The sequence below is a fragment of the Corvus hawaiiensis genome, chromosome 12 (genome assembly GCF_020740725.1).
Source record: "Corvus hawaiiensis isolate bCorHaw1 chromosome 12, bCorHaw1.pri.cur, whole genome shotgun sequence".
NCBI lineage: Eukaryota > Metazoa > Chordata > Aves > Passeriformes > Corvidae > Corvus > Corvus hawaiiensis.
In genome coordinates, this window is record NC_063224.1 from 9467023 (window position 1) to 9494804 (window position 27782).

The 27782-nt window shown below is 38.9% G+C and overlaps 1 protein-coding gene across 9 annotated transcripts in view; it reads left to right on the forward strand.

Annotated features, from left to right (window-relative positions):
* ESRP2 (epithelial splicing regulatory protein 2) overlaps positions 1–27782 on the forward strand; it is a 93909-nt gene that overhangs the window by 40973 nt on the left and 25154 nt on the right. For 8 of the 9 annotated variants that reach the window (XM_048317054.1, XM_048317061.1, XM_048317058.1 and 5 more), the window contains 5 exons: positions 718–6895; positions 8172–8290; positions 9191–9259; positions 10097–10249; positions 11137–11265. In XM_048317054.1, coding sequence (XP_048173011.1) covers positions 10115–10249; positions 11137–11265 — 264 coding nt within the window. In that variant the 5' untranslated portion in view covers positions 718–6895; positions 8172–8290; positions 9191–9259; positions 10097–10114. Of the gene's footprint in view, positions 1–717; positions 6896–8171; positions 8291–9190; positions 9260–9662; positions 9818–10096; positions 10250–11136; positions 11266–27782 lie in introns of those variants that run through there. The other variant, XM_048317055.1, reaches the window with a different exon arrangement.

Consider the following 27782-nt stretch of genomic DNA (forward strand, 5'->3'; position numbering starts at 1 on the left):
TGCATTGCAGATTTCATTCTCAGAAAAACAAAAGTGGCAATGAAGTAACTGATTCCAAATTTGTAGTTTTCTATTATTGCCTGTATTTTCCTCTGTATAGAAATCCTGAAGGAAATTTGCACTAAAATGCTGTTGATTTTCTGTCCTTTCTTATAGATGCTAGGAATAGAAAATACTTTCATGCCCATGAACCAGAGGGTTCTGATTAAGTTCCCACAGAATACAATTACTCACACCTACTCCACCTCACTGCTGCACCAGTTACCATCTTATTAATCATCACTGCTATCCACCCAAGTCTTAGAAGCTGCTGTCATTTGTAACATGTCACAAAAATTCTAAGAAATGTTTAGTGGTAACCTGAAGTCCCATTTGCAGTATGCAGTGACAATAAAACAAAAGATAGTTTTATATTCTGCATCAGAAGGAAGGATAAAGGGGGAAATCTATGAAATGGTGGGACTGATTCATCAGTAAGAAGGTTTCTGATATGAGTATTCGGTGTGCTTTAGGCATTTTTAGACTAAGTTTCAGCAGTGAGTTCTGTGCTGAGATTTGTTTTATAGTACTGAATGTGTGTGTGTTTAAATTTTGTTTCTTTAAGTAAACTATGGTAAAATTCCCAAACAAACAGCAAATACAGCTTCCTGAGATTGATGTAAATACTGAGCATCAACAGGACTGACAAATCCTTTTATATAAAAATTTAAATTACAGATGAAGCAGAAAAAGGAGGATGTAAGTGATCTAGCAATTATACCATGATGCTGCCTCAGAGCACCGAGAGGGTTGTTTACATATATTACAAATAATGAACCCTTACCCTGTGTGCTGGAGCTACCAGTCAGCCTACAGCATCTGTACCAGCCCAGAGGGATTTCAGAGGAACCCACCAATTCATTTTCTTCTAGTCACAAAGCAGGCACCAATGGAAGCTCTGGATTCAAACAGATGAAAGGGTAAGAAACATATTATCACCATCACAAACATCGAATTCTTCTGAAAAATATATCTCATGGTAAACACTTCCCCAAGACCTTGTGTGAACTTTTTAACAAGGGCATAAAGACAGGTGGCTTTGCCAGCCAGGCAAGATCTTAAGATGTAGCTGTTGATGGTTTTTTAACCTCCAATTATCTCTCTGGAGTAGAGGAGACTGCTTTTAAGGCTGCACAGAGCAGGAAGTGCTAAGTGTGTTCATAAAGGTGTGGCTTAGCTCCCTAGCAATTCCTTGGCAACAGGGGCTGCTAGCCTTCAGTAAAACAAACAGGCTTTGTGGAAATCAAAAGTTGAGAATGCAAGCTGTTCACATCTCTTTGATTAAAGCAGCCAATCTTTGAATGAAGGTGGTGGACTCCACCTTGTTCCCCCAAACCAAACAGATTCACAAGGTTTGGATAGATAAATCTTGCACTTTTGATAACCGTGCAAAATACAAAATGTTTTTTAAAGTCATTTTTGCAAGATGTGTGTGGGAAAAGGAGAAATTTGCACATAAATTTATCAAAAACTTGATGTTCTATACCTCCTCTGACAGGGATTCCTTCATAGATAGAACGTAATCCAGAGTTTTGAGAGACAGGAAGACCTGGCCTCACAGTCTTACATCTAATGTCTATATAAAGGTGTAAAATGCTGCCCATCGTGACTCATGTGTGACAGTGACAGCCGGCCTGACTGCCCATAGTGAGGCTGCAGGTGTTCAGCGGGAACTGGCCCTAGAAAAGCTTCATGTGCCCTAAAGCCACGCATTCATGACACTATCAGGCAAAAGTACCCCTCTTGTTTGCCCATTCCCATGAGTCACTGCCTTGTTTTTGCCAGGATAACTGAACCAAATGAGATAATGACTCCGCTTTAGAGAATAGAGGAGCAGATGGACCCCTCAGATTCCCTGCTCACACAAAGCAGAGCACTAGAGTATGGAAAGGAGTAATTAAAAGTTAAAGTTATGTCCTAGACATCTACTTCACCCAGAGCCAGAGCATTATTGGTGCGTTCACTCAAGTCACTGCAGAGCCACTCCCAGAATGTGCGAGGCAGCTTCCTATTGTGTGCCCCAGGGCTCTTTTTCTTTTCCTCACCACCATGTATTTCAGTGTAGAAAAGGCAAAATCTTAATGTATGTTAACTGTGTCACACCATGATTGAAATAATTACTTGGAGAAAACAAGGAATGACTGAACACAAGGTGACATTTCCTGTCAAACAAGGGTGTGCCACATTAGGAGAGGGTTATGGAAAGGAGGTGAGGTGGTACTGGCACTTATGAAACAGCTCTGTCAGGGTATATTATCACAACTCCAACTTGCTGGGAAGGGAATTGCACCTGCTTGCCATGTGCTTAGTTATTATCTGTGCTTATAAAGCAATTCTATAGCTGTTAAGTGATAAAATGCACTGAATTGCATCATACGGAGTCTTAAATTTAAAATTTCTACAGTATGCCAAAAGGAATCATCTAGGTATACCTGTCCTCTTTCTGTCTGAATATATTTACTGACTGTGCAGTATGTTTCTTTGAGAATGTTTCTTCTCAGGAAACCATATCATTCTCCTGTATCAGCCAGATGTATCTGTAAGGACACTACTTCTATCCTATTTCCACTGTATATTCCACAGTGTGTAAGATCCAACATCAGGCCAAAGGAAGAAAGGTAGTTGTTTAATCATGCTGAGAGGTTAAAGTGAGAAGAGCGTTTGTTGAATAAGTCAGGGAAATTTATTTGAGTGAGAATTTGATGACATGGTTGTAACTATATAATACAGTTGAATGTGAACTAGTCTTCCATGCAAGCAATTGCATCTAGAGATGCTGAAGAAAAAAATTAAATTTTTTTTGCAAAAACTGTAGTTGTCTTGTCAAGCTGCAAATGGTAGAGTAGAAAATAAACTCATCTAATCTTCCTAGAAATTGGCATTAGTTCTGCTAGAGGCTGGTAGCAACGTGTCAGCCTTAAAGTCTTGTACTTTCAAGAAAGGACAGTGAAAACAGAAATACAAAAAAAAAGTTGTATCAGAGTCTGCTGCTTCTTTGGGCAAATTATCCCATCCTTGCGTTGGATAGAATAGGACACAGGGTGTGTTTGAAATCCCTGTCAGATCTGAGGTATGTAACAATTGCTGGTAGAAATGAAGTGAAGCAAAATAGCCATAAGCAAGATGAAAGATCAGGAAATCATTGAATGATAAATCCTTTCATGTCTAGTTTGGATGCACATAATTGCATTCATCAATTTATTATACAAAATGCTTCGATGAAATGTTTTTAAAGCCTAACTACTTCAACAGGTGGTTAAGTTTTGCTTATGTTTTGCATTTATATTTTACTTCTGTTTATACTGTGGTGAGAAAAAGAAGTGTATTAGCATATCTCTATGTGGAATAAGTTTAATTAAATTCTAATGAAAAAACAGGTTAAATATCAGAGCAGTTAAATCAAATGGGAATGGAGTATTATAGGAACACACCCTCCTTTTTTATCAAGGTTTTTATGTCAGCTGAGAGTTTGTGGTACAATCTGAATAAACAGACAGAGATTAGTAATTTCTGCCAAGATAATCTCATGAGGCCAGTATCAGCCAGTTGTCAGCAAAGCTTGAGAAGATGTAACCTGTATAAATTCATCATTAATTGTGTAAATTTTACAGTTGTTTTTCATTGAATAACTTGGACTTCCAGTATACAGTCCTTTGTATTTGATGATCAGTTCTTTCATCACTGCTACATTACATCAACTCTCAGTGAGAGCAATGTGGAGCATGCAGATCTTTTGATGTAGATAATGGCCTTTACATTTCTTGTGTTGTCTATTTGTTTTTTATGTTTACATGCAAAGGTGACTGGATTTGGGTGACTGGAATCCAATGTTCCAGCTGGCAGTGGCCACTTCTCACTTCAAAACTTCAGTGATTTTGTGGTTCAGTGAACTTCTGAGAACTTCCTAATTGTACAGTATGAATCATTTATGTGTGGGAATATGACAGTCTGAATACCACTGATTCTTTGAAGGAGTGTTGCAAAAGTTTTCTAAAAGGGTAAAGGACTACTGAATTTCCTGTCTTGCTACTCTTATGACTGGAAGCCTCTGAGTTGGTCTGTTAAATATAAAGTACAAAATGGCCCAAATTAAACGCTTCATGTAGACATCAGGTCATTCTCATTTTCCATTATGAGGAGTTGAAATCTTGATCTTTCCCCAAGAGGATATAACTTTATCCTGTTGAACTGTAAATGTGTAATTTTAGATTTTATTGTTTATAAATTAAGAAGATGATTCTATTTAATTGCATGTAAATACTAGTGAATAACAGAGAGCATTTTGGCTTTTAGCTATTGCAGTGGATTGTGTTACCAATTTATGTTTTTACTCTTTCCACTGGGGTGATAGTGATGGTACCAAGGATGGTGGCAATGGATTTTTTTTCCTTTATAATTCACTATAACAAATAAATCACTAGATCAACTTCACAATTAAAAAGAGAATTTTTTACTGTTGGAAATGCTGCCACACTGACCCTACTATATCCTTTCAATGGGCAAAGAGAGAATGGGTTAGTATACAGAAGTGTTTTGATCCAAGACTGAACATCAGTCTTGCTGAAAAACCTGCCACAAAAGGAATATTTTCCATTGAACTTCTTTTCTCATATTATACTGTACCTGAGGCTAGTAAAAAAAGTAACCAATTGCAATGAAAATTTCTTAGGCAGGTTGTAGGGGCAATAAAGCTTCACACAAAGTCAATTTTCAATCACAGATAAGGTAGATTGAAAGGGTCAGGAAATACTTGCATATTCATCTCATTAGGTAACAGAAATTGTATCACATGGCTTAAAGATCCTGTCTCAACTAGTTGCAGTGAATTATTTAAAAATTTAGCAGTGAGATCAGATTGGCGACCAGGAGAAAGTTTTTCATCAGCAACGCAGTGCAGCGCTGGAACGTGTCATCCATGGAGGTTTCCAAGACACAGCTGGCCAAAATACTGGCTGGTTCACCATAGTGCTGGCAATAATCCAGTTCTGGACAAGAGGACTTGCAGAGGTCCCTCCCTGTCAGCAATCATTTCAGTGATTCTAAATCCAGAAAATTCTTTAGTCAATTATTTGAAGGACAGCATTATTTCCAATGAAAAATAAAGGAAATTCAGTTTATTTGTTATGAACTGTTAACTTTGATGTAAATCTATAATAATATTTATGAAAGACACTACTATGCATGCATGTTAGATTTGTCCATAAGTTTGGTAGAAAAGTAAATGCTTAGATTTTCAAAAGCCTGATAAGTGTAATCTGGAGAAATTTGGCTAAACAGCTCACACCAATACTCCAGTGGGAACTGAGCATGTATAAAACCTTTGTAGGATTAAACCACTGGATTGATGGTCATTCCATAAAGAAGAGAAACTGTGTAAAGTAATAGGGGAAGTAATTTCATTTTTATTTCTCTTTATAGTCACCAATGTTATGTTTTAATTTACCTTTAAGTCAACAGAAATGGAATTCCAACTGATACAGGATTCTAAGTGAATGCTTCCAGTGTGGCTTGATGGTGCTGGTATCTGCAGGGTGTGGATACAATATTGCTGCTAGCAAGAAAATTCTTGCTAGCAGCAATATTGGATCTGCAGTAGGGTACCAATCCATCAGAACCAGAGTTCTGAAGCTCTTCTGCAGATTGCTGAGCTTTTGTGGATATCTCAATGGAAATTATTTCAAGGCTTCTACAGTGCATTGTAACCATGGGAGACCTACCTGGCAGACCAAAAAATCAGATTTCTCCAAACATCTGGACAGCAATCAAAGAACACTGCTAAGCACTTGTTCCCATGCCTTTTCCCACTCATTGCTGTTAAAGAAAGGATGCCAGAAAATTCTTTACATATGGGTTTATGTTTCAGGAGTTACAGTAAGCTCCTCCTTCAGCAAATATTGCTGCAGTATCTTATAATCCAATCCAGGAGCCAAGGACTGAATGGGTATGAAATCTAAATGTCTTCTCACATTTGCTTACAGATCACTTACAGATCTTTTACTTCCAGTGCCAGTTCAGTTTGGAGATGCTGAGGCATGCAGAGAATTTACTACCATCCCTATTGTGCAGAGAAACACCAAGGCTCCATACTTACTCGATTTAATATCTCTGTTTCTCAAAATCATAGAAAAAATTAGAAATTAGAATTAGAAATTGAAATTAGACCCAACTTCAAAGTTAATTCACTTTTTTCAGGGTGTTTTAACCCATCTGACAGGGTTAAATATCATCATCATTTTCCTCCTTTTAACTGATGACTAAAATATTCATGAGGACAAATAACTTCTCAATATCATACTAGTTTGGAACAGAAGATTGACTTCCATGTTCCCTGAAAGGTAATTGAGGTATTTCTGTAGATCTAAATGCAGCCAGGATATTACTCCAGATCTCATGTCTCAAAGTTTCATACTCCTTTTATTAGACTTCAGCAAAAGGACTTCAGTCATCAGGACATTCAGTTCACAGGAATTTTTAACAATGTAAAAGATACTTCTCTTCTCTTTCTCTTCTCTTCTCTTCTCTTCTCTTCTCTTCTCTTCTCTTCTCTTCTCTTCCCTTCCCTTCCCTTCCCTTCCCTTCCCTGTATAGTAAGAATGAAAATGCCACTACAGATTTATCCATTGCAAGCACAATGCTTTTAATGATTCTCTTCAGTGTTCTCATGGGATCTAACTGTAAAAATGATCTATTTTCCAGTTTTAATTGCTTGATTAATAAGAAACAAAATAATCACAGTACTAAGCTTGCATAACAATGAATGTCCATCTTTAAAACTTTTCTTCTCCACCCAGTTACATTACATGGAGCCTACCAGCAAACACCTCTATAAATATGCCTGCCAGGATTAAAGCTAAAGGTGAGCAATAACTCTTTATTTCAGCAAGATCTTGGTTACAAATTAACCTTTCTATGCTCAGTGTACAAGGGCTTGTCCCACATGTTTTTCAGGAACTGGATCCTGTTGCTGTTCTGTTAAGAGATACGATGTCATTCTTTTATATTTTTTAGATCGATAACATTGGTATAATTCAGGGCAGAAAATGGGAGAGTTGTGGATAAAAGGTGAATGAGGAACCAGATGCATAATCTGATACTTTGAAATGTGTGATTGCAGGAAGGCCAGCATTTATTTAAGGGTTTTCTTTAAATTTTAGAATATGTTTTAAGTTCATTTAGCTAGAATAGGTCAGATAAATTAGTAATAGTAGGATTATATGAGTCAAGATAGTCTAAAAGTAGAAACCAGATGGGCTTTCTAGGAAGAGAGGCTACATTTTATGAGATGAGCTAATATAATTGTAAAAAGCATAGAAGCTTTTGAGCTCACCAATGTGTAGATTTCAAGTTAGTTTTCAAGGGTCTTTGGCATTTATTTGAGGAGGACTTTTTTAATCTGACACATTGCTCTAAGTCAATTATAACCCTTTTTCTTTCACCTTAAATCCTAAAGACAAGTACATACATATTGGCATTCTCTCTTTCCATTCACTGGAGCCTGTGAGCGTATGTGCCAACCTGGCCAAGAATTTATCATGTGTATGATCATCTATAGAGATCTGCTAATTAAAATCCCATTATGTATGAGGTACTCACATATTAGGGCTACAAAGTGACATCCTCATGAGGGCAGCTAAATTGCAACAGCTGGGTACTTTCTTCTGTGAACATAGCTACAGTTAAAATCTGTATTTACACTTAATCTGTGTTTACACTTATGCATACACTGCCTGTCTCCAAACACCCCCATAAATATGTGAGTTTGGGAGGAGAGGAACAGTTTGGGAAAAGAGGAACAGTTCTCACACTTGCAGTCAATGCATTTTTATGGTTCTTATTACAGACTTCAGGGATAAGAATCATCCCATACTCAGTAACAGTCTGTTACACTGTTTCATTACCACTATATCCAAAGGTTATAACTAACCAAAAGGACTAGAAATGGGTTTTTATTCTACCAAGGACTTCTAGAAGTGCATTGACAGAGAAAAATATAGATGTGGCATAAATTCAGCAATGCTAGCAAATATAATGCTGAAAACATTTTAAATATATAAATATATTCATGTTACAGATTAAAGTTTTCATCTCTGGTTGTTTGGGAATTTGCTCTTTCTGTAACAATGTATTTTCAGGATGATTTCCCAAGCAGCTGCATGAGCTGCAGAGACAAGAGCTGAGAGGTGTTTAACAACTGTCTCGTGATATTCAGTGAGATGCACCTGTGCAAAGTTTCCTGCATGGCCTCTGTCAGGTAAATACTTGTAACACATGAATTCTAAGATACTTCACATTGGACTGCATCCTTGAACTGTAGTTTATTTTCACTGAAATAAAAGGAATTAGTCTTGCTGGTGGTGTTAGCATGGGGAATCAGTGTTTGCCATAAGGAGGAACACAATAACTGCTATAATTAATCAATTATAAAATTGGAATGTTAAAATAAAATGAGAAAATATGATTTAATAATTTAAGCCATCAGATGTTCACAGTTAAATGCTCAGCTCTGCATTTTCCCAGGATAGACACCACTAGCCAATTAGCAGCACCAATTTTCATTCAGTAAAAGCTCTATTTCAACACAATACTAATATTGAAGTATAAACTGAAGACTTAATTAAACAAAAGAAAAAATACTACTAGTCCAACTTTGGCCTTTAAAAATCACTAGTAACTCATCAGTGGTGGCAATAGGAAAAATAACTTTCAAAAGAGTTTAGAGGCCTTTTGATCTTCTTTTCTGTTTTAAAATCAATTTGAGTTTGACAATATCTCTGAAAATTGTCTCAGTCCCTGATGTTACAAATATTATTGCTGCTGCTGTTGAGCAGGAGTGTTTTCATAGCAGCTAGACTAGGTGGTGATTTCCCATTGAAGTCTCACCAGTGAAACAGGAGAGAGGAGCAGGGAAAAGCTGCCTATCTTGGACTGCAGTTAATGCCCAGGAGACAGTTCTTTATTGAGGTAGGGTAGAAAATGCAAGGCTTTATATTGCTATTTTGCAAAACTTCCTAGATGCATCCTTAATCCAAAAAAAAAAAAAAAAAAAAAGTTTTACTAGGACCCACCTTTACAAACTATATGAAGAATAGGGCCTAAATTGAAAAGTACTCTCTGCCTAAAATCCCTGTGGAATACTATGCTTTCATTACAGATTAACGTCGGCATGGGTAGCTCGATACACACACAGCAACGTGCACAAAAGGCAATTACTTAGAAACAGGTAAAGACTTTTCTGTCGTGGAATTCAATGCCAAGTCATAAATTGTGTTTTAGCAACCGTACTCGTACATTGTTCAGATTTTCCCCCGAAACGGGCGCGGGTCTGAGCGTACAGAGCCCCGCGTGCCCCGCTCGCCGGGCGCGTAGTGCCCGCACCCAGCGCCGGGCGGGATCCCGCAGAACTGAAAGCAGGTACAGGCACTTCCTGCAGGCAGAATTAAAGAGAGAAAGGGAGTTTGCCTCTGATCTCCTTCGAAAACCAATCAGGCCAGATCAGCCAGGCGTTGATTCTCCCTCCGTCCCTCCTACACCTTTTCCAGAGGCCCAATGGCCTTGTCCCTTTGGGAGATTGACTAGAGTCACATGAGCTGCACCAAGGGCAGGTAACTCAGGAGAGGGGAAGGGGAAGAGGGAAGGAAAAAAAAAAAAAAGAGAGAGAGAAAAAAAAAAAAAACCCAAGCCCAGACTAAGCTTCTGCCATGATGTCAGAGGGAAAGAAACCCACAGCTTGCTAATTTCACCTCCCAATCGGCCCCGGGAAGGAGATCACCGGGAACAGGTAGAGATGGGAGCCTTTCTTTCTCCATGTTTTTTTTCCTCAAACACTCAATCTCCTAAATAGCTCTTTCTCTCCTCTTTTTATTGTGACTCCTCGTTCGCTCCTTTTCCCTTTGATTACTTGGAGGTAGGGGGTGAGCCTTATGGGATTATTTTGGGTTGGTTTTTTTTGTTTGTTTGTTAGTGTGTCTTTCTTTTGCTTTTTTTGCTTTTTTTTTCTCTCTCTTTTTCTTTCTTTTTTTTTTTTTTTTTTTTTTTTGACCTCTGCTTTTGATTGTAGTTGTTTCCCCCTGTGGTCATGACGGCTTCGCACAGTGACTCTTTGGTGGTGTTGTTTGGGGCAACAGCTGGTGCATATGGGGCTAAACTGGGTTCGGATGAGAGGGAACTAATTCTCTTGGTGTGGCAAGTTGTGGATCTACACAGCAAGAAGGTATGGCTTCGATATCCGGGGCGAGGGCGCGTTCCCCGGCGCGGGGCGAGCGGGCTCTCCCGGCCACTCGCCGCCTGCCCGGAGCCGTTTGTTCATTTCACAAATGCACCGAGGGAGGGGAGGGCGCGGGGCCCGTGCCCGGGGGTCATTCCCTGCCCGGGGCGCTCGCTCGGGAAGCTCCTTTTTGTTCCGTCTTCAGGGAAGAAGTAACCTCTAAAGAAAGTTTGGCCGCTTCCACGCCCCACTGCCCCGTCCGCCTTAAATCATGTGTAGCTTCGAGGATGTCTACGGACTTTTGAAGCTTTAAAACAAAAAGCTGCCCCGGGTGGCTCCGAGCGTGCTCGCTTCCCTGGCAGCCGGCTCACGGCCACCGTTGGACCCTTTGGGCCTGCTTTTTGTTTGTTTAACCAATGTTTGGATAACCTTTACAAGAATATTGACTTCTTTTAATTTTATGCCAATCTAAAAGTCACCTCTAATCTTTTTTCTCCCCGAAAGTCCTATCATAAATAACCCCCTAGACATGAAGGGCTTTGATAAAACAAACAGGACTATCAATTTCATTAGTGGATTCATGAAACTGCCTTAATATTAAGTGATCTTCCCTTTGCAGTTAACTCCCGCAAAAGTGGGTGCTAACTGTAAAAGGCCTTCCCTGAAACTGGGCTCGGATACTCCGAAGCTGAGAGCGTGGCTCTCCGGGGTGGGAGGGAGAGAAACCACAGCCAAAGGTTTCGATTTGTGAAATAGACAAATGCGTTTTCTCCTGGCGTTTATCGGGAGGTGATACTGCACCTTTCTGATTTTTCTGCAGTCTCAACACATTGCTGTAAAGAGCTAATTCGATTGTTCCTCACTTTTGCCCATAATTTCTTAAATGTTTTTAGGTAGGGACACTACACAAATCCCTGGTGAAAGCAGACAACTTGGACTTAAGTGACCAGTGTCGCGAAGTCAGTGGCTTAACACCAGAGGGACTGGGCAAAGCTGAACCACTGGACCGGGTTCTTCAACAGGTGAGGTGCTGCTTTTGGGAGCAGGAGCTCTTCAGGGTGAAGCCTGTGAAGGAGATTTAATGGATTTGAAAAAGGAAACGGACTTTAATTTTGTCTTTCATTTTGAAATCACTAGCAAGTTTTCATGCTTGTTTTTAAGCTAACCCAAAAGGTACCTGAACCATTTGAAATGGGAACACCATAATTCTGAAACAGTTAGGTACAATACCAGAGTTGTTTGAGGTGATGCTATAACTGTTTGGAAGATCTGACTTCTGGTTGTTTTGATGGGTCTACTTTTATTCTAGGATTCTCTTAAGCTTTAAAAGAGTAGGCTAGTAAAAGTACTGCTTAATAAAGCAGTGTTAATCAAATTTTCGAACTTCACATGGTACATTCCAGTCTACAGGTTCAATGCTCTAATGTGTATTAAAAAACTTTTTTTCATTTGCTATTCCTAAAGTCAGCTGAAATCTTCAAAATCTTTCATGTAACATCAGATATGATTGTTGTGTATCACTCTTTTCCAGATGAGCCTAATTAGTGGATTACAAAGTGATTTGGTTTTATTTTTTTCTGATTTCTGTAGGTTTGCTCTTTGGCTCATTTAATATCACACTGAGACAGTAAATCTATAAATTTGTATGATACCTACAGCTCAAGAGGACTTAAGTTACTTCAAAAAATTTAGTGGAAATAGTGTGTATAGATAATGCAGTTCCCTAAAGTGTGCTTGCTTTGACTGTCCTTTCTGTACACGAAATGTGCTTGAATGAAAAATACAATAGTGCATTTTTGTGTAATATATAAACCTGGCTTTCCACACCTTGTCTGAATCATTTGTAGGTGTGTTTCAGCAAGAAACTTGCTTAGGCAGTAGAACAGGTTTGTGTTGCTGTAACTTCTGGTGACACAGATAACTTGGCAGACTTGGTCCTAAGCCTCTTTGGTACTCGCTCCAGAGTGCATGGTTAACCATGCAGTGTCTTTGAACATGTAACTTCTATGTGGCTTAAAATCTGTCAGCATTGGCTGCAATGACATTTGTTCTACTTGCATTTGTTTTGCTGGAGTCCAGGACCAAGAGGTGATTTTCTTTTCTTTTCTTTTTTTTTTTTTTAAAGCTCCATAATAACCCCTGAGAAAATGTGCAGCTGCAGGTTTGATCTTGTCCCAGATCTTGCACTAAAGACATCTGGAACAGCTTAGCCCAGTACACTCTGTTTACCTTTATAACAGACACACTTTAATTATACTCAATACTTTATGAGAGATTGTATCTTATTGCTGTAAATTGCACTGTAGGTGGGTCTGCTTTAGCAAATAAAAGGAAATACTACCTTTGTGTGTAGGTGGGTAGAGACTCTTGAAAAACAACAATTTTTTTCCTTTTTGTTTGCATATCTATGCAACTAAATAATGATTTTGCTGTTAATTGTTGGATGCCAGTTGTGATGTGGCCAGATCCATCATAAGTCTTCTGGAACACACCTTACCTAAACTCTTCTCCCTTCCCCTCGGTGTCCTGACTCCTGTGGGAATTAGGAGAAAATTAATTCAACTTCCCACTTGCAGTGGTGGCAAAAAGCAAAACTCCATATTCTTTAATAGTAGATAATTTTCTGCATTTTTGAAGACAAGTCCACTGAATATTTTAATTGCATCATGTATTTTAAGGATGAGTCAGGTATCTGACAACACATACAGGGTATTTTTTTCTTTCTCAGTTAAGCATTTTGTTCAGCAAAAGCACAGGTAGGTGAAGTGGTTATTTTAAAAGGAGGAGGAAAAGGAAGTAGACTTGTACCTTGATTTGAGATAATGTTATAGAGTATGTGAAATTAACTTTCCACACCCTGCCTGGATTGTGGTAGAAAATTGATGATGCAGCTGAAAATCACCCACTTTAGCACATATCTCAAGCATGTAAATGAAAGTGTTGGTGCCTGCTTCTGGCTCTTGCCTTGAGATCTCCCAGCCTCTACACCTAGAGGGAAGTGAGAATCACTGAGCACAAATCCATTGTAACTTTTATCCATGCTTCAGAGGCCTCATTCAACTTCAAACATTCTGTGGTTCTGAATCAGTGATTTGTAGCTGGTAAACAGTAGATCAGCTACTGTGAGTCTGGAGTTATTCCCTTGACCACAGAAAGTCTCCTTCTATTGCTGTGTAGGTCACTTTCCAGCAATGATGGGGTCTACCTGTAATCTGTGGTCAAGTCTTTACTTTGCTTTTAACCAGACACTTCAACAAATGATGCATAATTTCAATTTTGCTTCATATTCCTAAAATGTTACATCTTGCACAGCTTACTACTTGAGTTTCTGAAGAAATGTTCTAAAATAGGGTTATCAATAAGTTTTGGTTGTTGTAATTTTACAAGGTAAGGTTCTGAAACACAGTGCCCCTAAATAACCAAGCTGTTTGCTGCAGTGTATGCTCTGTATGTTTTGTTGCAAGGTTTTAATTACTGTACTTGTCCAGGGTAACAAGCATTTGATTCCACAGGTACTACTGCAGTTATGGGATCTATCTGTACTTTCTGATAGGTGATGTGCCATGTTGTCATAGCTTTCCTTTGGCGGGGGGGGGGGGGAGTGGAGTATGTACAAATGTCAGGGAAATAGTTACCTGAAGTCATAAAATGTGTGCTCTTTGGGAGCAGCCTGCTTGATGTATTTAGCTCAAAATGGCATTAGTAACTTATCTCTGGTGTGCGAGCAGTAATGGTGAACTCACAGCTGCTGAGATGTTGCAGAATGCTACTGAGTAGAAAAATGTGAGGATTTTTATTTAACAAAGTAAATGGGAGATCTCTTGTTCAAGTGTGTATTTGAAACTGTCTTGAGCCCGTGATCTAAGCCTCTAAACATGCATCAGCTACACCACTTACCAAGGGGAATAGTTTTCTTCCTGCATTACTGGGACATTCTTGCCAGGTTTCATTGTTCAGATCCTCAAATCACAGGACTGGCTTATTTAGCATGTTATTTATATTTTTCTAGTTAACTGCTGTAGCTTTATAGTTTCCCAGTTTCCAAGCTTTTAAGGGAAAGCAATTATTTTCAGGTTGCTCTCTGAAACCTTGCAGGAATGGAACCTTGCTTTTAAAGAGCAAAACCAAAATGAACTTTGTCTTTCTCTCAGCCCCATTACTCTGTCTTCAAAAAGCTGACATCCTCACGCGCTTCTCTGATTGTAGCCACGGGGGTTCTAAGTTAAAGATCCCATATGAAGTTGAAACTGCTGTGGATTTCATAATCCTTCCCATACAGAAAACCTGGCTGAATCAGCATGACTTGCCTTAAGACATGTTACTTTCCTTTTGCAAGACACTATTTGCATGTCTTCCTGACAAAGGGTAAGTCTAAGAAGAGCTAATAATTTTGGAGAACCGTCTGCAGTGTTTAGCTGTAATTACCGTCTTTCTTTGAACGATATACATAAAAAGGGAGACATTCTCATGTGAGACCTGGCTTTGCTTTTGGACTACCAAAAGCATTCAAATTGAATCTATGGATTGACATTTAAGTATTAAAAATTTGTTTAAAATACTGTCCTAGTCCTGCTGATTGAATATATTGAGTCAAATACATCAGTGAATATTTTGATTTATATTCTTAGAGAAAGACAAAGCTGCACCTTTTTTTCCTCCCACTTCCCTAAATAATGCTTAAATTGAAAATATTCAGTGGTTGCCACTTTATCAGGTGATAGCAAATTGCCAGTTCCCTCAAGCATGTTTGGATGCCTATTGATCATCCAGCTGAGCTGCAGGTGCAATTTATTTTCAGCAAATTCAGCAAGAAACAAGCTGGTTAAATGAGCATTTGGAAACAAATGGGATGGGGGGAGAGGTGGAAGAGTCTGTGAATTCCTCTAACCTGATAAACCGGTTACAACCTTCTTTTTAAGAGAAACTTGTTCTGCAGCTTCTTCCTCACAAAGTGCTAGCAGAAAGTTTTCTTGGCTCCCTTACCAGCTGTCACACCTTCATTTTGGATAAATGATTTTTTTTTTTTTAATTTATTTTTAATACATCTCCCAGTCTTCAAACTGCAGAAAAAAGCCTGACAATGCAGGGTGGGTTTTTTTGTTGGTTTTTATTTTTTGTGTGTGTGGTTTTTTGGGTTTGTTTATTTGGTTTTTGTTGTTTTGGGGGTTTTTGTTGGTTTTTTTGTTTGTTTTTTGGGGGGGGATTTGTTCTGTTTTGGTTTTTTGTTGGGGGTTTTTGTTTGGGTGTTTTTTGTTGTTTTTTTTTTTTTTTTGGTTTTTTTTTTGGTTGGTTGGGGTTTTTTTGTCTTATGGTTGGTCTTCCACCTTCAGATTATTTGATGACTGCATCACCTCCATAAAACTCCTAGCTGAGTTTGGAGTATTTGCTGGGTATGAGTTCTGACATTTTGGAGCAGGTGTTTGGCACGCCTTTGGCAAATGTTACTAAGCAGGCTGTTCTTTCCACAACAAATACTTAGGGTGTCATTTCACAAGATTTGGCTTCAGCAGTGAAGCCAGCTTCTCCCCTGCCCCTATGCCAGACTTTGCCATCTTTTTGTTGTGTCAGTAAAACCCTTTGTGGAGATGTGCTGTAAACAGGATCACTGAAATGAGCAGGTGGGGTGGGAACTTGCAGCTGCTTTGCTGTCCAAGCTCACGTCCTGTGAAACTACACCCTTTGGTTGTGTTTTCATGATCCAACACGTTTGATGGTGATACCAGCTTAAGCTATTTCCGCCTCTGCATTGTGTGCTCGAGCTGCTGTTGTATGAAAACTTCAGTGGCACCTTTCACTTAGGCAGCTGCTGCTCCCTGGCCCTCCCTTACCTGCATTCTGCCAGTACAAAAGTTTTTGGGGCTGCAAATTGAACTGGAGCAGGGCACTGTTCTGAATTCAAGCCAGTTCAGATTTGGGGTGTTCTGTCTGATGCACACATGGCATATTGGGAAGTTTTCCTGAGGGCAGCCGTAGCACTAAGGTGTGGGTGAAAGGAGGGTAACATTTTAAGACAGGTAGGGCACTGAGCAGTTTATGTGAAATTATGGCCTTGGTTTGGCATCAGCAGTGAGTGGTGAGGATTTCCTGATAGACACAAGGGCCTTCAGGTTGTCAGGGCAGGTAAGTGAGAGGTTTCTGCTCCTACAGGAGGGCTGAGTGTCCTGTGTGCAGGTAGCCTTATATGAAGTTTTTACATCTATTAACATCCAATAACCACCTATTTTCATTGATAAAGTTAGATGAGCATTGGTTAAATTAGGTAGCATACTTAATATTGAAATATCATCAGTATTTACTGTGTGGAATTAAGGATCTGCTAATGCTTTCTGTAGCTGTAGGATATTACAGTGTGGATTTTTATTTTTTTTTTTAGCTATGGCTAACTCTTTTTTCAGAACCTTAGTTGTAATTCTGTTGTTGATGGTATAGGTAAACTATTTTTCCCTTTACAAATCCTCAGTGCTACCCAGCTCTGTAGCCCACTACATTATTATTGAAACAATCAAATCTGTTCCCTCAAAAAACCCAGAAAAGACTTGATAGCATAAACAGTTCCTCTGTTATGTATATTTTTATATATATATATGTGTACAGAAATATACATATGTAGATCATGTGAATCCATTTGTTATTGGCAGCATTTATGTTCCATTAGGTTGTGTGGAAAAGCAGTGACCTTACCTTCTCCAAAGGCTGCAATACTTTTATCTGAATTCCTCAAGTATTCCCTTTAGGAAATAGGAAGGTTCCCTTGCTTTGTTCCTGTATTCAGGTACATTTGACTTCAGAATGAGCAGAGAATTGGATAAAGGAATTTGTCTAAAGCTGCATATTCTTTTCCTCAGAGGCATAAAAATGTCCTAGCCTTGGCTAGCTGGGCTATCTTCTCTTAAAACTACAAGTGCCAGTATTCACGAGAAGTGAATAATTTGGCCCAGTGGTTTGAGGATGAGTAGACTTTTTTATGATAGCAGATGTTGCTACTTTTCCTGGTGAAGTTGAACAGTAACTTTAAATTACCTTGTCTAGGATTAGCATATATGGACAAATAAACTTTACTATGTGACCTTCCAGAATAGCTTGAGGTGCCTGTCTTCACAGGGAGTGATGTTGTGCCGTGTTTGAAAACTGTGTCATTAACACATTTGGATGTTTCCATAGCTATAATATTATGTCTGAATACTTGAATTTCTCTTGAAATTGTTCTTGCAGGTTTTTTTAAAGTCGTTGAAAGACAGCAAAACAGCAGGTAGAAGCATTTTAATACAAAGATTGCTGGATTGCATGATCCTCAGAGACTTTGAACTTCTTTCCTCTAACTTGCTCTAAGTAGCTACTGAAAAAAATCACTGGAAATGCGTTAATGAATTATTGTCAGGGTTTTTAAAAGTGGTTGAGGAGTAAATGAAGCATAAAGGATTTTAGTGTGTAGATGTAGCATTTAGCGACATGGTTTAGTGGTCAACTTGGCACTGTTAAGTTAATGGTAAGAATCAATGATCTTGAAGAGCTTTTCCAACCTAAATTATTCTATTATTTGTATTCTGCTATTTTGACAGTAATTATATGTGCAGTGCTTCTATCTATTCTTGCTGTTAACATGGAAGCAGCTTAGAAAACTTTCGTGGATATTCTGCGTTGTCTGCAAACCTGTGCTGTTTCTCTCTTCCTCTGGTAGCATTTTGAAAGGGTTGCACACTTCCTCAATCTGTATGTTGCTTTACTTGATTTTTTCCCCCTCTTTTTCATAAACCAATGCCCTTAAGTTATATATAAAGTTTTTGGGTAGCTGAGTGCTGCCAAATGAGGGCAATGTCTCTGTCAATGTGTTGCAGCACTTCCCTGCTGAGCAGTTGGGTTTCAGACTGATGCATAGATGCTAGAATTGATACTGTGAGCAAAGCAGTGTTGTGGCCAAAACTAAAAATGCTGCTTGAAGTTTAATTTTTAGCAACATAATATCAGTCCTGTCTCATTTTATAATTTCTATGATTACAACTGGAAATTTTATGTCTCTTTATTAGAAACAGAAACAGTAATTCTCCCTCATGTTCATGTCTTTGCCATCTCCTATACTCTGGAAAAGCTTTTTTCTTCGTAATAGTTGCTGCTGTGCAAAAACCTGCAGAGACATAATGTTTTCCTGCATGATCCATTTCTGTTAGCTACAATCTTATTCCAATAAAAGAGGGGAAATATTGATACTCTGAAAGACAACTTGACACGTGCCCTAAGAGAGTACTGAGTCAGAAGTCATGTTTGTTTTACAAACCATGTTTCAGTGCTTTGCTCTGATAATCTGTGGTGATGTTCTTTAAACTGTTCACATCTTGCTCCAGTGTACTTCTATACAGTAGCCTCTGTTCTTGCTTAGTTCATAAAAAGGTGCTTTCCTAATATGTGCCTCATTCATTAAATCCACATGCTGTGAAAGTAGATGTGAGTTATGGGATAAATATTACACAAAAGGTATTGGGAATTGAAATTCAAATGCTCACCCCTTTGATGAGTGACAAAACAAAACAACTAAAATCAGTTCTCCCACTTCCCCCAAACTTCCATTTAAAAATATTTTAGTTTCTCTTTCCTCCTGCTGCTTTCTTTGTAGAGCTGCAGTGGGCAGAGTTTGGCAAAAAGTACTGAGAAATGGATATTTTGTTAGCACTGAAATATTGGTTAGAAACTTAAGGTTAAGAAACAGTTGTACTCCTTTTTGCAAAAACTTGGCTCCTGTGATCATTTTGGACACCTGTTAGCTTAAAATGAAAGTTTCTGTCTGTTACTAGAGCTCTAGGACAATCTCTGAATTGTGTTATCATTCTTATGGAACTCAAATCAAAACTTAATTAGTGGGGTTTTCCTTCCTCTGGCTCTTATTCTAGAGAAATGTGAGCATGTGCTTTAACATTATAATGATCTGTGTCGACATTGGCAGTATGTGAAATTAATTCTGCTGTAACTTCTGTAAAGATGTTTACTTTCCTGATAAGTAAGTCTGTTGCAGTGAATTGCACTAAGAGGAAAGTAGAACTATAGTAATGCAGCTTGAAAAATAGAAGTGCAAAAAACCCCTGTGGGAGTTTTGCTGTGTAACTAGAACTTATTGTAGCTGAAAGTTAAGTTTCCTTTGCAGCTTAAGAAACACAGAAGACAGTGTATAACACACCAAGACTCTTGAATCAAATACCATTGGATTGGAGGGGGGATCATGAGAAATACATAGCTGGAAATACATAGTTGTCACAAGAATATGACTGTGACAGAGTTTTGCAGTTTGCTTGATTGATAACTTGAGTGTCTCAGTGTTATTTCTTACAAGAGAATTAAACTTACACAGGATGGTCTTTAGCTTATTGTAAAGCATGTGAAATGGCACCCTGTAAATATGAAGTGCAGAAGAAAACTGCTGTTCTTGTGCTATGCTTAAAGAAACAAAAGAAAATATAAATCAACAGCCTTTCTCTCTAAGTCTCAGATACTAAGATTTGACCACAAGAAGCTGTGACATGCTTCACATTCAGACAAACTTACATCAAGTCTTTTCAGTCACAAGGAACTTGCTTTGGAAACAGTAAGTTACCTAGAAGGGAGGACATAGTTCTATAAGAGGAAGCAACATCTAAATAGCGTCACCATTAACGTCCTTGTTCTGTGTTGGGCAGGTCTGAATCCTTTGGAAGGCCAAGTGTGAATTTTGACCTTACTCGGTTTTGAACTGCTGAAATTGTATCCCTAATAATTTATTACTCTCATTTTTCCTTAGATGAGTTATAACCAATTCTTGATGCTTGCCCTAATCTGTGACTTGAAAGTTTGAGAGACTGAAGGCAAACTGATTTAGGGATCTAATTCCACTTGTCTTTTATGTATTTGTGAAACCATGTTTGTACAAGAAAGGGAACACTCCCCCATTTAGGAAGGAAAGCAGAGTCAATTTTAAAAGTTTGACTTTCTTTTGCTGATATTTGTAAGGGTTTGATCAGGAATCACTTGGATTCTAATATAAGCAACAATACTTCATAGATCTCAAGGCTGTATTCAGGAAAGTCCCTGCCTATAATACTCTTACAGTATAAGTTTAATGGAGAGGCGGGAGTATGAGAAAACCGTACAGGAAACTGGATTGTGGATGATAGGTGTCTCTTCATTCTTTTGATGTTGCCTCATCTTTTTACTTTCCCTGTGTATTACTACAGAAACAACTTGAGAAACAACTTACTAGCAAAAAATGCTTTAATTTTGCCGGCATTGGCTTTTCTCCTACAACTGGTTAAGCTTGCACTACAAACAATGAGGTAGTGTTGAGTAAATAGAGCAGTACCAAGCATTACAGTCAATAGAGCCAGTGCTAAAGATCACATTGCTAATGAAAGTTTGTCCTTGAAACAGAGGTGAGTGAGAGTGGGGGAGGTACAAAGCACTGAGAGGGCTTGTGCTTATATCAAGACTTTGGGAAATATTGCAGTCATAGCATTAATTAAAACTTAGCATTTGGAAAGTATGTTCAACCTTGTCTTTCAGGCAGTAATGACTTGCTCTGTGAGTTGAGCTGATAGCAAGCAATGAGGAGTGTGAGGCACCATTGTAATCCTGCTTGAAATGTAGATAAAAGGTTGACAGAGTAGGGATTTTTTGGTATTAGTAGTATTCAGACTTTTCTTTTTGCTTAAAGTCAGACTCATGAATAATCGGTGCTAACAAATAATAAAGTATTTTGCAAGATATGCATATTTTTGCATGATTTTGTTGGTTTTGATAGCTATGGCCTCTTTCACACAGATTAATTTAAAGTGAAAACATAGTTTATCTCAGTAAGTGTTTCTTTATTTAGCTGTTTCCTGACACATAATGTAGTAGTAAAGTAAGTCCACAAACTCTGAAATTCTTATGTTGCTGGACTGGGGTGCTTTATCTTACACAAGGCTGACTTCAAGTAGCTTATTTGTGGAGTACTCTGCATATTTCAACACTCTCTTATTAAAACAGGTTGTGCTTTTGAAGATAAAAGCCTGTGACCAGATTGCTGTGACATTCAGATGGCCTGAGCCATGCTCTTGCCTTTTATGCTTAATGCATTACCTGAATTAGATGCTGTAGATACCATAGCTGGAAAGCATGCAAATAATCTGGTGTTGCAAACTTACATCTAAGAAATAATTAATCAAAAGTGGTCATAAAATGCTCAAGTGGCATGGCTTGGACAGATCTTTGTTGTGGCAGAAGGTTAGATGTTCACATTCTTTCCTAGGAAGAATTAAAGCGTTTAGTTAGCTATTGTTTACTTTGTCGGACAAAGACCCAGTCCCAATTAAAATGAACCACAGAAAGAAATAATGTGGAAGTTTCATCTTTAAGACAGTTTGTCACAGCCCTGAGTCACAATGGTCTGTTTTCTATGCTCCACAGACTCACTGGACAGACAAACCATGACAATTGTTGCTCTGTTTCTGTATTTCACGTTCTACCTGTTGCTGAACAACACTAAACAGACCTATTTTAATGCAGAAAATTAGCTGTAGGCTACTCTCACCATCTCAGTTTAAAGTTGCAAGTCCCTCTATTAATTCTGAAGGAGTATAATGAATTTTAAAGGAATTTTGCTCTTTTTTTATTGCGTGGACGGATGCAATAAACTTGAAGAATACCTTCCATTTTTCTCCTTTGAAGTCTTGCAGTAATTATAAGAAGTATCTATAGGCCTTTCTGTCTTGAGAGACTTGTGGTGACCTGTGAGATGACAACAAGGAAGAGGACAAGGTGGTATTATTTCTGGTAACTTCAGCTTCCCAACAAATTAAAAAATAAAAGTGAATATCATAAACAAATTTAAAAATATAATTCTTTGTTTTTCAAGTACTACTTCTTTTGAAGATTTGTGATTGGAATTTCATGGCGGAATGCCAGGCATAGGTTAGTTGAGACTCTGTTGTCACCTTTGGCTCATGCCATGGGTGAAAAAGAATTAGTTTCTTTCTGTGAGAGAGGCAACAGCAGGAGCTTGTCTATGTGAGCAGCTGGTGTGGAGGAAACTGCTTTAGGACAGCCAGAGAAGCAGCAGGATGTGCAGTACCTGGTCTAGACCTCTATTCAGGAAAGAAGGCAAAGTGACAGCAGATTAACAGGTAGAAGAAGCAGCATAATGTAATTGAGGAGAAGACAGTCTACAGTGCTTGAAGCTCAGTGCCACATCCTGCCTCTCCTTGAGACTTAGTAGGGCAAACTTGCTCTTACACTTGCAAATGCCAAAGATGGATGGAAACTCTTAACTGGTTTTGAGTACTATGTACCCATCTCTCTTGAGTACATTTATGGTGGCCTTTGTGACTGATTACTTGCTCTGTTACTTAATGCAGTTTACAGGCCATCAAGAGGCATAAGGTGATATGTAACTTGACTGGTTATATAGAGCAAAATTAAATTCTCTGGCAAGCTGGAAATGAAACCCATGCTTTGCCCAGCCTAGTCTGCAGCCACTAAATAATCTCAGGCTTTAGTGTTCAGTAGAGCAAATAATTGCCTTCCTCTTAATAGGAGAAATCAACTGGCAATATTATTTTCGAACATTTGTGGTGAATAGACCTGGGCTGCCTCTGTCATCTCCTGCATGTTTGCCCTGCCAAGAAATAAAACCAAGGGGCAATTTTTTTTTCGTGTTTATGTCTGAATGGTATCTAAATACAGTAACTTTTTCCCTATTTAGCTGGAAGGGGAAAAGAAGTTATTTGTACATTGTGGCTACACTGGGGCTTACACTTCTTTCTTTTTTTTCCATATAGCAATTTCTGTACAAGGTCACCATGTATCCATTATCAGCCATGTGGAATATCAGTTAACTGATGAACAAAGGCAAGGGCTTACTATAGGATTCTCTGTTTAAAAAGTTACCTAGCACAATAAAGGGTTATCATACTTGTAAATAGTGCTGAAATGCAGTCTGTGCACCTCCCAGTAGTATTGACATGCTTTAAATTCCTCCATTGCATGGATAAGGCTGACATTATCACCAGGGTTGGAAGAGTGAAGGAGCAGAAAACTGCCCATGGAGAGTATTGTAAATAAATGTGAAACCCTCATGGGTGTAGGAGCTGAGGCACAAAGTCCAAGTGAAAATATTTCCATAGGTTGACATGTCATGATGTGGTGTATGTGTGTGCAAGCTTTGTATACCAAAGCCATGGTTTGTCACTCCTGAGTTTTCTCACGCTGTATTAGACTTTAAGTCTTCAGACAGACTTCAATGTCCGAATGTTGGATGTTGTTTTTCAGAGGTGCTCCAATCTTGTTTTGTTTTAGTGGCAGACAGGTCCTGTTAATGAGATTTGGCTGTGTCTCAACTCTGATCTCCTTCGCTTCCCCTTCCCCCCATCCCAGAAAACATGTCCTTTCCCAAACACCCCTCATGTACACACCATGGTGACATTGGTGTCCTGATCTTTAGTGGAGCTGCAGCATGGGCAAAACAGAGTCCAAAGATGTGAGAGTCACACAACAGCTGAGGCTGGAAGGCAACTATAGATGTTGTCCAGCCCAAGCCCTGAAAGCAGGGATACTTGAGCAGGCTGCCAAAGACCATGGCCACTTTGGGTCTTTAGTATCTTCAACAATGAAGAATCTGCAACTTCTCTCAGCAGCCTCTTTCATTGTTCAACTGCTGGAGATCTTTTTTCAGGAACCGCACCTGCAACTGTATAATTGGGTTTGGGTGTTCTCTGGAATAAACTGTAGAGGACTTAGCATAAAATCAGGCTTTGAGGCAACAACTGCAGTGCCTGTTGAAACAGAACTGGGAGTAGAAAATCTTCAGAGAAACCTTTTCGAAGATTATCCTTTGTTTTCCATGCTGCTGTAAGCTGAAAGAAGACTGATCATTGTTATATGCTCCATGCTACAAGCAAAGAATGACTCACACCAAAGACCTAAAAGAGGGTCTAAAGCTCTAATGTTGTGAATTGCAGTAATGTCTAGTAAGTGATGATTTTTTTTTTTTTTTAATACAAGTTAGACTGGAAAACATCCATGGTTATAAACAGTATGGCTTTAGTCATAGGTTTGTGCAAAGGAGATGTAAGCAGTGCACATTTATGTGCCTCAGATAAAACTTTTTTCATCTCAGGGTACTTTACAGATCAGTGGAGTCTTATTTTCACTTTCTCTAAGATGATTTCATTTTAGTAATATGAGGGGTTTTTAAGCTCAAGGGAATATGTCAGAATGTAGGACCTAAGTGAGGCAAAATAACTTTTCTTCTAAGTTATTCCTGAAAGTTTTCTTTTTAATAATGACCAAAAGATATCGTTCCTGAAAAAGTTCTAGTGTGGAGGTTTTTGTTTGTTTTGGTGGCTTTTGTTTTGTTTTGTTTGCTTGGGGTTTTTTTTACAAAACACTAATCTAGAATGCTAAACCTGTTCAAAGTCTTCCAACAGGCTTTAAGCCAAATCAAATATCATCTATCCCTCTGTCTCATGTCTCCAATTTTGACTGGACCGGGTATGAACTGTTCACCCACCCAAGTCTAAAGATGTCATGGAAGTAAAAATGAGCTGCTGATCTGGCAGAAAGTAGACCATGTATTACAGCTGGTGGTGGGGTCCGAGGCGCTGGGCATATCCCACAACCATGTATTCATCTGCAATCACCAGATTGTAAACTCTGGGCAATTTAGTAACATCCTGTTGATGCTACTGATTTGAAACCAGATCCTACACAGTGAAGACCATCTTTTGTGCAAAGAATATTGATAAATATAACTCATCTTTCTACTTGAAAATAGATTCGCATCTAGCTTAAGTGTGGACTACAAGCTAAGCTATTTTTGGGATTTTTATGTTATACTTTAGCATTGCATTCCAGACCTGGTTAAACTGCAAGGATGCCTTTAATTCTGAAGCTCTGTGAATTATTTTGTCTTGTCTTAGCTGTGATGGGTCAGTAGGGCCAAAAGAAGCAAAAAACAGAAATTTTGTGCATGACTAAAGGAAAGGATCCTGTTTTAAAGACTCACTAGGAGCTGCTGGAAATCAGATGAATAAGAGACAGCTGAATTTTCTGTTACTTCTCACAGGTGATTTAAAGAGACAATCCCCCAGAGTACCATGGTGGTTTAGAAATGGTTCCGTTTGACAGCATGGGTGCATTCTGTGACTGAATTATCTCAGTGTTTCATTACCATGCCAGGCACAGATACAGTGCAGATGCAGTGGCCTTTCTCAAGGATGAGAGCTATTTTTAGTAAGGGAAATGAGAATATCCAAATAGACAGATGTTTATTTTAGTGTTTCGTGCATCATAACTGTAGAAAAAGCTTAATGAAGAATCTTCTTGTTTCTCTAAGATCCACATCCTAGTTCAGGATATTTAAGGCAACACGAAGGGGGCTGTTATTTTAGTCCCTTGGGATTCATTTGCAAAAAACACAGCAGCTTGTGCTGGCTTTCATCCAGCTTTGCTGCTGGCAAAACATGTCTCTTCAGTCTCTTTGTACTCTCAGCTACATGAACAAAATCCTGTTTAGCCAGTTTTTCAAAGTGGTGTTCAAAGTCTGTCCGTCCCTCTCACCACCTTTTCTCTAAGAACTGTTTTAGGTTTTGTGGAGGCAAATATACAGAGCAGCTTCTTTGATTCTTCTTCTCTCGGTTCAGTTTTTAATCTCAGCATGGAATTATTGAACGTGCTCCTTTAAATATGGAATGACTCATCAGAGCTTTACTGGAGAGACTGATCTGGTGGAATAAGCAATAAAGGTGGAGGGTGATGTTAATACTGGTTCTTGCAGTTGAAATGAGGGCTGGCTGCAGGATGCAAACAGGTAATTAACAGTGTGTGACTGCTGTGAAAGGAGCAGATGAACAGGGCAGACAGGGTGTGTGAGCTTGGTGGGGGAAGCGTTAAGGTGGGGTAGCACTGCCTGCTGAAGTGGGGGCATTCTTGAAAGGCAGCATGAAGATGAATGACAGCAGGTAAATAGCTCAGATGGGCTTTTATTAGTGGAGTGAAGGAGATGGGGATGGAATTTATGAAATGACTGAGTTGTGGACAGGTTGTTCAACATGTGAGACAGAAAAACCTAATGTGGATCTGGTGCTGGTCTTAACTTGTCCTTAGCTTGCTACATTTGGGTGGATGCCTGTTCAAGGCTGTCTTTTGAAATGCTGCCTGAAATCTGTGGTGCAAGAAAGGAGGCTGAAGATGGCTTTTCCTCGGGAATGCTGACTTGCTTAACTGATGTGGCTTGTTATGCTGAACAATGTGGCTTTACAAACACATCTGCCCTGGTTGCTTTAATATGTTTGACACATGTGTGACGTGTATCTTTTGCCTGAAAGACTTGAGGGTCCAGTGTAATCTATAGCAACAAGAGCTGGTCCACAGCTATGCTTGTCATGCTCAACCTTTGCAGAATTAGGGGACATCTCATGTGGATGAAAGAAGCTACTTCAGGCTAATCTCAAATATCTGTCATTCTTCTGGGGCTGTTTTGCCCTGTGCTCTGATCCTGGTGAATCTTCCCATTCACGCTCTGCTACCCTCCTCCTCTCCTCAGTTAACCCATGCCATAGTTAAGCTGTTTTGGATAAGGAAGGATTGCTTACGTCTCCTGACTGTTCTTCCCACAGTCTTTTTGCCCTCTTCTGGAGCAGTACACCCCAAAGTTTCGAACAGGCTGTTTTTAAAAGAGAAGTTTCTAAATAAGTTCTCAACAAGGCCTGCCAACCTTGTGCCAATTTATCTAAGGCACTTTAATCTGCTGGCATCTGGTAAGAAAAACAGAGAATTGTTTTGACATGTTGATTGTTCCATTGGAAAGGAGTTTGCAATGTTGAATGTTATCACTGACATTTAATAATTATGCAGTGCAAATACTTAGACTTATTTTTACTTAGGTAAAAGTAAAAACAAATGCTGATCCTTTGGAATTCTTCAAACCTTAGTACACTTGGAATACTGGGCTTATCAGTGTCCTTATGCAATATTTTACTACTCTGGCATCTTCTCAGTACAGGCTTCTGAAAATATCTATGTTGTCTTTTCAGCTGTAAGTTGTGTGGGAAACACCACCTTGAAAAAAATGTAACTGTTTCAGTGCAGCAGTCTTGATTTTTACTAACTTGACTTACACCATTTGACCTGAGCATTTCCTCCCTTGTGCAAATGTTCTTCTCCTTTTGTTTTCTAACTTGATAAAGTCTTTTTGAACTACAGTTCTTAGGTTTTATATGTACAGCAGAAGGCTGCTTTCATTTGCTGCTTCCTTCAAATTGTGTGGGTTGGATTTCTTCTTGTATCTGATCAAAATAGCTCCCTAACTGCACTCTCTATATTGGCTCTTGAGCATCTTCAGAAGCACAGGGTACAAAGTTGAAGGTTTAGGGAGTGTTTTATTACTTTTCATCCATAAGACTCCGCTTCCTTTTGGCAAGAATCCCTGTGCACCCTCTGGAGGCTGATCCCTATCACCATTTCCAATCCCGTTTTACAAATATTTGCTCTTTACTGTGCCCATTAGTTAAAAAAGAAACTAATAAGTTACTGCATTTAGTAA